We start from the raw sequence: 10,340 nt of genomic DNA on the forward strand, positions 1-10,340 counted from the left end.
AATGTTATTTTCCCTTCTCGGGAATTAATGACAAAAGGGCTTGCCGTACAAACAGTTTCAGTAATTTACAATCAGCACATTATTAGTCAAATTAACCTTTTTTTTATTTATTTTTTTGCAAACGTGTCTCAGATACTGAACTTCTCTACGTCTTAAAAGTATAAATTTCATAATTTACTTTAAGATTTGAATTAAAAATGAACAAATACATCAAATAAAGGGATAATTTCACTTCCTGCGGGGAGTTTTGTGTAATTTGTACCTTTTTTGTTGACCCTTGAGGCCGTTTTTTTTAAACAAACATTTAAAACAGAAATCTCCCGTGATCCTTTCGCCCTCGGAGCTCGTGTTGTGGGTGACTCTCGGCTACTACCACGCCCAGTTTTAGCTCCATATCTGTAAAACTGATCGAGTTGTTGGCTTCGGTGTCCATTTTGACTCCAGATGTTAAAGTCAAACTGGAAATTACTCGATTTTATGGCGGTGGATGATGATGAGGGACAGATTATATATTTTTACGTTAACAGATTGTTATATATGTTTTATTTTTTTAGTTTTTAATCACTAAGAAGTTGTTTCTGTGTCGACAGGAGGCGTCCAGCAGCTGATTTCTCAGTTTGTGCTTTCTGAGGACACGTGTCAAACTCGAGATCCTGTCTTCGTTCTGAACCCAGTAAGTCACGTTTACAAAGTGCGTCTTGCTGCGGCGGCGGCGTCTGTACGGGCCCGAGCCGAGGCCGAACGTTCTGGTTCTGGTTCCCAGGTTTGCCGGCGGTTCTTCTCCGAAACCCTGGAGTGCCTGACGTCCCGGACGCCGGAGTTCATCCGCCTCTGCGAGCAGAACGCCTACGGCCACGAGGGCGACGCCGGCGTCCCCTGCGCCTTCTTCGGGGAGGTGGTTCTGATGTGCGGGAAAGGCAGCCACGTCTGGAACTCGTGGAGAACCCTGACCCAGTGCGGTAGGAGAACATCAACCGATGAGACGACGAATCTGTTAAATGTTTTTATTTCCTTCTGATTTAAACGCTCTGTAACTTTTATACTTTTCAGAACATTTAAATTTATCTACAAACGCCACGTTAAAAACGTCGACCTCTTTGAGTTCCGCTTCAGCTGCTGCGTCGGTTTGTCTTATAGCTTTTAGCTGTGATTTTTGCCAAATTTAGCTTCTTTTTTTTTTAACGGTTTTGCTATTTATGATAAGTTTTTACTTACTTTTTTGTACAGTTTCACCAATTTTAGTCTTTTAAACCACAAGACCAAAGAAAAAAAGTCTAAAATTAGCAAAACCATACAAAAAGGTAAGAAAAAAACATTATAACTTAAAGTTTTAGCTACATGTTTGCTCCTTTTAGCTGTTTTGTTTGTATTAACTGTTATGTGAATAAATTGTATTAAATTTCACAGTTTCAGGATCAACTGAACGGAGGGGAGGGCGGCCGGGTTGCCAGGTTGTGACTTTATTACAGCGTTTTTAAAATAAATCAGAAAATCAGGACGGGCTTCAACGTCTTCGGTCCACTCAGACCAGAATCTGTGGAACCCGTCCCTCCTCAGTTTGACCCAGGATGTCCTCAGTCCTCAGATGTCCTCGGTCCTGGGTTCGAGCCGCTGATCCGTGGACGACTTTGTCTTGTCTTTAGGGCTCAGAAACATGGTGATGGATGCCAAAAAAAAAGGAAAAATGAATAAAAAAACGTTCTGTTCGAGTTCATGGATGAACCGTCGTTTAATTTCAGCTTATTAGGCTCAGTTTTGTTATTATTTTTTAATATATTTCAGGGTTTTGGTTGTTCTAATTTAACTACAGTTTCGTTTATTTTAGATTTTAGATCATTTTTTGCTAATTCTTTTACTTTCAGCTCCGTTTTTCTCAGTTTTTTTAGTTATTTGTCAGATTTTGAGCTCGTTGTTTCCACTTTAACAGCTTTAAACTCCGGTGAAGTCGTTCAGGAATTAGTTTTTTAGTTTAACCCTCTTCTTCTGGGTGACCGCAGCTCCTCCGACGTGTCCCGGAGACCTAGTTTACGTGGAGGACGGTCCCGCCTTCATTCCCAGCTGCTCGAACCCGAACCCCAGAACGTCCAACCAGGACAACACCAGCTCCTGCGTCTGCCCGGCAGGTAGAACCCGTCCAGCTCCGCCTTCTGACCCGCTCGTTCCCGAGGCCCGCTTTCATTAACGCTCCGCCCCCCCTCCGCCTGCTACAGGTGAGGTGCTGAACGACCGAGCGGACGGACACCGCTGCGTGAGGACGTCCACGTGTCCCTGCGTCTTCAGAGACCGGACCTACCAACCCGGAGCCATCCGCAGCACCAAGTGTCAGACCTGGTAGGTGGGCGGGAAATTCAAACACCTTCATTTTAAGGAAAATGATGATAATCGTCCATTTTTGGGGCTTTTTTTGGGAGAACTTTGAACATTTATCCTCAGCTGTTAGAAAGAAGTAAAAGCAGAGGTCAGATATGTATAAAAAAAAATCTATAAAGTACATACTTGCCAACATTTGGGAATGTCAATGTGGGACAACATACACACACATTCACATTTTAAGAATTACATTATCTGTGTTTAAGTCTGTCAGTTGTATATAAACAGCTGATCTCTTCATCAGCTGATCGTGTCTTTAAAACATCACTCCCAGAAATCCACACAAACATCATAGATTCAACAGAATTTTCCTGAATTCTGATCAATTAATTTGAATTAAACACATATCATAGTTGCTCTCAAGTTTGGATCTTTCTCTCCATCCTCTCAGCTGTTAGATTGTAAACACTGATCAGTAAACAGCTGGAACTTGTTATTTATTAGCTAACCTGAATATTTCCAGGCCTCCTCTTGATGCTCAGACACAACTTCCTGCTGTCTTTCAACCACTTCCTGCCTCCATCTTTATCTTTCTGCCTCTCCATCTTTAGCTCTCTGTCATCAAATGACACATAACTTTCTCTCCTCTCTGCTGGGAGATTGACAGCTGTCGGTGCTTGGGGAAGTGGGCGGGGCTTACGGTACGCTGCAGAATGAGCGCTTTCCCACATTTAGCCGCCAAAGTCACTAGATTTGTCGCTAGTCGCTTTAAAAAAATGCTAGAGGGATCTGAAAACTCGCTAAATATAGCGACAAAAAGGCTGTGTGCGTGGTTTTTTTTTTTTTTTTTGCGTGGTAGAAATGCAAAGTGTGGCGTGTGAGGACCAAATGCGGGACTTTTGGCAAGTATGAAAGTGTAACAGAAGTCTTTGTTTAATAGTTTGTAACATTTTTTACTTCAGCAGTGATCTGGGCCACGAGTCTCTGCAACATTTTATTTTGAAGGTCAAAAGCAGAAAAGTTTGGCATTTATACGAAAGGGAACGCTGGCGTTTCTGTTCTCTTTCCTCGTTGAGACGGATAAAAACGACTCAGATGTTGTTCTCGGTTCTCAGCGTGTGTGGCGGTGGAACGTGGCAGTGCTCCGAGAACTTCTGCCCCGCCAGATGTCTCGTCGAAGGCCAGTTCGTCACGACGTACGACGGCAAGCAGTACGCTGTTCCTGGTAAATGTGCGTACATGGCCTCGCAGGTAAGGCGTTTCCCCCCCCTCGACGGTCCGATTTACCCCGTGTTGCCCGTTTGTTGCGCTGACGGCGCCGATGTCTCTGCAGGGGTTGAACTGGACGCTGAAAATCGAGTTTTCTAAAAGGGAGCCTTCCCTGAAAACCGTAACGCTGCAGGTGTTTCAGGTACAGACGATTCCAAACGATTTCATCAGTCTGTCAGAGTCGATGTTGGGTTGGAGTGACGTAATCGGACGCGTCTGATTGACTTTTCAGGAAGTTTACACCTTCATGCAGAGCATGGTTAAAGTCGGAGATGACGAGATCATCGAGGTTCATCAGTCTGGTAAAAAAAAAAAGAAACTGGTTCGTGTTTTTATCCAAAAAGGGTTTAATTCTCCATCTGTTCCATCACTTCTCGACCTCTGACCCCCGACAGATCACACCCTGGTTTTCTGGCAGTCCTCGATGTACGTTCAAGTCCGCACAACCTTCGGTTTGAAGCTCCAGGTCCAGGTGTTTCCTGACCTCCAGCTGTACGTCACGCCGCCGGGACACGACCGCGACGCCATCTCAGGTCGGAAGACTTGCGAGCTCAAAGTCGTTTCCCTGGCTTCCCGGGGTCTCGACGCCCTAATCGAACGTTAGAACCGGAACCCAACGTCCGTCCGTCTGTCCCCGTTTTGTCTTTCAGGTCTTTGTGGGAACAGGAACAACGACACGACGGACGACTTCACCACCAGCAGCGGGATCGTGGAGAACTCGGCCAAGCTCTTCGCTCTGTCCTGGAGTTTGGGTTCCTGTCCGGAGAACATCCCCAGCTCCTGCGTCAACACCGGCAACGGTACCGACAGACGCCCCGACTCACCTGAGCGTATACGGAGTTCAGAGCTGGTTTCAATAAACTGTCGTTTTTGCAGAAATCTTTGCGGACGGCAGGTGCTCCGTGCTGAACAATCCAGACGGGATATTTGCTAAATGCCACGATTATATCCCAACTGATCAACACCACGCGGTGAGAGTCCTCCGCTTTCCTTCGATGAATCTCGTATCGAACCGTGTCTGTCAACGACGGACTTCTGTGACCCCTGAAACTCTTGTCTGTAGGCCTGCATCCACCGGACCTGCAACTGCGGCGACGACCTGCTGCGGTGTTTGTGCGCTTCTTTGGAGAGCTACGCCAAAGCCTGCGGCGGCCTCGGGGTGGAGCTCGGCGACTGGAGGAAGGCGACCAACTGCAGTGAGTTTGGCGAAAAATAAGCATTCGTGACGACGAGTAAACGCAGACGTTTGTCTTTTGGTTTTTGCCGTTGTACTGCGGCAGACAATATTTTGCGCCCAGCAGCGTCCTTGATGACGTCGCAAGTTCTTTTCTGATGTCCAGTCTGCGCCGCCGTTTGGGTTTTTGTCGCCGTCGCTGCAGAAAATCCCGCAGGGTTGGGGACCTCTGATGTACCAGGGTCGTTGCATCGTGTGTTTAAGAAACAGAGAAACTCCAGGCCTCGAGGCTCGACTGTCCTGGAAGTTTTAGTCGTTTTCTGCTCCGACACGCCTGATTCAGACAGTTTGATCACCTCCTCTCTGAACCATCAGCTTCTCCAGAAGCTCGTCCATTTAAAGCAGGAACATCTAAAACCTGCAGGAAAGCGGCCCCCGAGGAACGCAGATTGACACCTGGAGATCAGGGTTTCCAGTAGCCAGTGGCCGATTTACCAAGATGATTTGTTTGTTTTGTTGCATAATATAGGCCAACTGTTTAATGGTCCATTTACAACTACAAAACGAGAGTCTGAAGCAAAGAAATTGGGGATTTAAATAATTTGGGTTGTGGTAGTTGATTATCGTTCGGCTGTGAGTTTTGGGGACAAGATTGTGAGGAAAAGGCAAAATTTTACTTTGAATCCCGCTGAATGACGCATTTACACGAACTGACAGCAAAATTCGGGGCAAATGTTTGGGAGTTTTGATTACATATCCCCCAAAAAAGTCCAATTCTAGCGCTCTAAAGGTACGGAAACCGAAATGAGAAGGGTTCGTGGCAACTCTTGATTGGTTTTTGGGTGAAAATTTGTCATGAAAACCATATTTTCTGGATTACAAGGCGCGCTTAAAAGCCTTCAATGCGCCTTATAATCTGGAGCGTCTTATATATGACAAAAGATGGAAAACGGACCATTTGTCGACAGTTCGCCCAATAGTGCGAAAAATACGGTAATTCAAAATCTCACCAACTCGCACGTAAACTGAGAAACCTCGCAAACGTTTCGGTTTTTTCCCCGTTTACGGTTGTCGCCAACAGTCGCGACCCGGTTTGATGCCAGCTTTAAGCGTGTTTTGTTGTTTAATCTAAAAACTTTTATTGTTCGATAAAAGCTGCAGAAATCTAAATACGATGGGTTTACGGGAGTTGGACCTTTTTGTCTTGCAGCTCTGCAGTGTTCGAAGAACCTGGAGTTCTCCGACGCGACCCGGGCCTGTAACCGTACGTGTTTCGCCCTGGCTGGACCCGACCCTCGCTGCGAGCTGGAGGACGGTCCGGTGGAGGGCTGCGGCTGTCCGGAGGGAACGTACCTGAACCAGGGACTCACCTGTACCCCGAAGGCACAGTGTGGGTGTCGATACGGAGGCGCTACAGCACCACCGGGGCCTGTAGTCATCGATGGCCAACAGTGGTGAGTTTAACACGAAGCACTGATAAATATATTCTCCATTAATGATGCTTGTAGCTAACTGTATCTCTGGTATATGGTAATATAAATGTAATTATTTTAAAATAAACTGTTTTGTTTGTTTGTTTCGACAGCCTTTGTGAAGATGGACAACTGCGCTGCTCCAAGGACTGTGGTAAACAAATAAACTTTATTTATTTTCAACGGAAATCCATAATATTATACATCTTTAGGTCAGCAAAATAACAGCAAATCTGTTAAATAATACTGGAAAAAGAAATGTACGATAATGTGTTTTAGCTGAAAAGGCGTCTTTCTGTGCGTTGTTTGTTTGTTGTGAAAACAACATTTTTAAAACAATTTCTGGGTATTTAACTTAATTAATCAGCTTGTCAGCAACTGCATAAATAGAAATTAGTTTATTTTATTATAACTCAACTTAATTCAATTCAGTCGAATATAGCTTAGCTTACTTTAGCTTGGCTTACTTTTATCTTATATTACCTTAATTTAACTTTTAAATTTAAGTAAACTGAACTAATTTTAATTTAATTTATCTTAGTTATGCTAATATCAAATTATTTTAGTTTAGTTTTGACTTCAGATTAGTTTAGACTTTCGCATGTTTTGTCTTAGCTAAGTTTTGTTTAGCTTAGCGTAGCCTAGCTAGTTTATATTTGCCTTTATTTAAATTGAGCTAATCTTGTATAATTTGTCTTAGATTATTTTAGTTCAGTTAATATTTTAGATTAGTTTTATTTTAACTTAAACTAATTTAAATTAATCTTAGTTTTGTTTTGTATAGCTTAGCCTAACCCATCTTAGCTTAGCTTACTTTATCTTAGCTTACATTAGCTTAGCTTACTTTTAGCTTATCTTATATTAGTTTAATTTTGACTTTAAGTAAACTGAACTAATCTTCATTTAATTTGTCTTAGTCATGCTAATCTTAAATTATTTTAGTTTAGTTTTGACTTCAGATAAGTTTAGACTTTAGCGTGTTTTAGCTTAGTTTTGTTTAGCTTAGCGTAGCCTAGCTAGTTTATATTTGCCTTTATTTAAATTGAGCTAATCTTGTTAAATTTGTCTTAGATTATTTTAGTTCAGTTAATATTTTAGATTAGTTTAATTTTAACTTAAACACAAGATTAACCATCGTGCTGATACTTCTTCCCGTCAGGTTGCAGCAACGGGAAGATTTGCTTTCGTTGCTCGGAGTCTCCGGTAAACACGGCTCAGAAAACCTGCGACAGTCTCAGCAAACCGTTGGTTGGTATCATCTGTTCAAACACTTGTTTGCGTTTTTTAATAACCAACTTCCCTTTAGGAATATCAAAGAGTTTTAAGGGGTCGGGGATGATCCCCATGGATTTCAAGATCACAAGGTTAAAAGTCAACGTCACAGGTGACCCCTCTGTAAAAAAAAAAAAACCTTGTCTTTGCTCTAACTTGGCAACCAAATAACATAAGAATGTCAAACTGCACAACTGGACACTTAATGGGTCAGGGATGATCCCTATTGATTTCAAGGTCACTGGGTCAAAAGTTAAGGTCACGGGTGCCTATGTGAAAACCTTGTCGGTGCTCTAATTCTGCAACCAAATGGCGTAAGAATGTCAAAGTTCACAGCTGGGCCCCTCATGCATCAAGGATGATCGCTAGTGATTTCAAGGTCATGGGGTCAAATGTCACAGGTGACATCTTTGTGGACAACTTTGTCCAGGCTCTAACTTTGCAACCATGTAACATAAGAATGTCAAACTGTTCAGATAGACACCTCACCGGTCAGGGATGATCCCTACTGATTTCAAGGTCACAGGGTCAAAGGTCAAGGTCAGAGGTTCCTTTTGTGAAAACCTTGTCCGTGCTCTAATTCTGCAACCAAATAACGTAGGAAGGTCAAAGTTCACAGCTGGACATCTAATGGGTTGGGGATGATCCCTGTTGATTTAAATGTCATGGGGTCAAAGGTCACAGGTGACATTGTTATGGAAAACCTTGTCAATGCTCTAACTTTGCAACCATGTAACGTAAGAATGTCCAACTGTACAGCTGGACTCCTCACCGGTCAGGGACGATCCCTATTGATTTCAAGGTCACAGGGTCAACAGTCAAGAGCACAGGTGTAGCCTCTCTTCGCTCCATTTATTCCCTAGGTTGTGCCCACAAATCGATTCCGTACCGTTAGCGTTACTCGTTATTTTACTTTTTCCCAGTTCCTAAAATCCTTTTTTTTTTAATTTAATTTCAGGGTTTCAATGTGACCTGCGAGAGCGGCTGTTACTGCCCGGAGAACGAATACGAGGATCACTTCGGCAGATGTGTTCCCAGGAACAACTGCACCTGCGTCTACAGCGGCAAAGTGTTCGGCGCCGGGGAGCTCGTGAAAACCAGCTGCAAGACATGGTAACCTTCTCGTCCTCGCCGCTTCACCACTGCACCATGGTCCGATGAAAACCCAAAAAACATTCATGCTGACATGACTGCTTGTCCAAGTATTTGTAACCAGGGCCAGTGGGACTGCCGCGACCAGCCGTGTGTCGGGAAGTGCCAGGTTTACGGAAACGGACATTACCAGACGTTCGACTCTAAATGGTATCGGTTCGACGGACATTGTCAGTACACGCTCGTCGAGGTGAGACATTATTTTAATTTTGCTGTCAGAGCATCAATAAAAATACCAATTTCTTTTGGTTAAGATACAAAAATTACGTCTGAAAAGGATGGACCCTTAAAACGGAATGTTTTCTTATAGTATATTAAGAAAATGTTGTTTTAAAAGCAGCCGATGACTTTAGTTCTGACGTCAGGATTACTGTGGAAGCGGACGCGGGACGTTTTCCGTCCGAGTGGAAAGTGTGCCCTGCTGCGAAGAGGCGCTCACCTGTTCCCGCGCCGTCGTCCTGGACCTGCAGGTGCACCGCCAACCGTCCGGCTCACGGCCGCGGAGCAAAACTTTAACGTTTACACGAGAACTTCTGTCCTCCAGGACCAAGTCACGCTGACGCTGAGTGACATGAAGGTGACCCGGCACCTCCGCGCCGGCTGGACGGCGGAGCAGGACTCGCTCTACACCACGCACACCGTGGGACTCTACGTTATAATCTCGGTGCCGAGCAAAGGGCTGAGCCTCGTCTGGGACAAACACACGAGGGTCACGATCGAGCTGCTTCCAAGATGGAGGGTGAGGGATGAGCAGCGTTTCCCCAAAACACACTCTCACGATTAACTCCAAAACTTCCAATCTTTACGTCTTTTCCGTCAAACGGGCACTTTTTATTCCCGAAAAATAAAATTTCCTGTCAAAACTGACACAAAACTAAGTTTTTGGAAAACTCAAATCAGTCCCTTTTGCAACATGAGCACATTTTAAATAAAGTAATGTTTTACGATGCATTAAAGATACAATTTGCAGTGAAGTGGGGTTCTGTGGAGAGGTCTAAGCAGTCAGTACCTTACCTGCAGCAGATGGACAGTCGAGCTAACGGCTACACTGAGCGGCGCCAAACACAAAGTGGATTTTTGACGTTTTAAAACCATAAATATTGTATCTGTTCACTCAAAGGAAGAAACTGTCTGGCACAAAGTTAACACGTTGTAATAAACTCCCCTCTTCAAGCAGTTTTACGTCAAATATTTACTTGTGTTAACACGTTCTGCTTTAAATGCTTGTTCAAATAAATCATGAACGGGAATAAACCAGAAACCAACGCTCTCCTCTGTTTAAAAAAAAACAAATATTAACGTGTAAATTATGAAAAATTGTATTTTAAATATAAAAGAGCATTCACATGAACTGCTGTAAAACTTTATAAGAAATTGTTTTAAGGCAGCATTAATATTGTTCAGTCTTCGTTCTGTCCATCAGCTCAACTAGGCGGTCAAGCTAATGTTCTTTGGCAGGTAAGATACTGACCGTTAGTGCTGGGCGATATGGAAAAACTCCTATATCACGATATGGATAATTTTATATCACGATAACGATATATATCACGATATACCCCAATTACGTACGTTGTCAGTTATTCTCTGAAAAATATGAAAAAATAATCTAATTTCTTACCCTTTTCAAGCTTTATTTCGAAGTGACATTTAACTGAACTTTCACAAATGAGATCTGCTGCATTTTAGTGCAG

At 43.5% G+C, this 10,340-nt stretch overlaps 1 protein-coding gene across 3 annotated transcripts in view; it reads left to right on the plus strand.

Annotated features, from left to right (window-relative positions):
* LOC108244037 (mucin-19) overlaps positions 1-10,340 on the plus strand; it is a 28,802-nt gene that overhangs the window by 7,480 nt on the left and 10,982 nt on the right. For all 3 annotated transcript variants that reach the window (XM_025009020.2, XM_025009021.2, XM_017429888.3), the window contains exons 7-24: positions 591-673; positions 764-959; positions 1,998-2,123; positions 2,211-2,331; positions 3,426-3,561; positions 3,644-3,721; positions 3,812-3,881; positions 3,975-4,112; positions 4,230-4,379; positions 4,456-4,550; positions 4,643-4,775; positions 5,964-6,207; positions 6,339-6,379; positions 7,385-7,473; positions 8,456-8,610; positions 8,701-8,839; positions 9,015-9,119; positions 9,194-9,388. In XM_025009020.2, coding sequence (XP_024864788.1) covers positions 591-673; positions 764-959; positions 1,998-2,123; positions 2,211-2,331; positions 3,426-3,561; positions 3,644-3,721; positions 3,812-3,881; positions 3,975-4,112; positions 4,230-4,379; positions 4,456-4,550; positions 4,643-4,775; positions 5,964-6,207; positions 6,339-6,379; positions 7,385-7,473; positions 8,456-8,610; positions 8,701-8,839; positions 9,015-9,119; positions 9,194-9,388 — 2,294 coding nt within the window. The remainder of the gene's footprint in view (positions 1-590; positions 674-763; positions 960-1,997; positions 2,124-2,210; positions 2,332-3,425; positions 3,562-3,643; positions 3,722-3,811; positions 3,882-3,974; positions 4,113-4,229; positions 4,380-4,455; positions 4,551-4,642; positions 4,776-5,963; positions 6,208-6,338; positions 6,380-7,384; positions 7,474-8,455; positions 8,611-8,700; positions 8,840-9,014; positions 9,120-9,193; positions 9,389-10,340) is intronic.

Source organism: Kryptolebias marmoratus, linkage group LG18 (genome assembly GCF_001649575.2).
Source record: "Kryptolebias marmoratus isolate JLee-2015 linkage group LG18, ASM164957v2, whole genome shotgun sequence".
Taxonomy (NCBI): domain Eukaryota; kingdom Metazoa; phylum Chordata; class Actinopteri; order Cyprinodontiformes; family Rivulidae; genus Kryptolebias; species Kryptolebias marmoratus.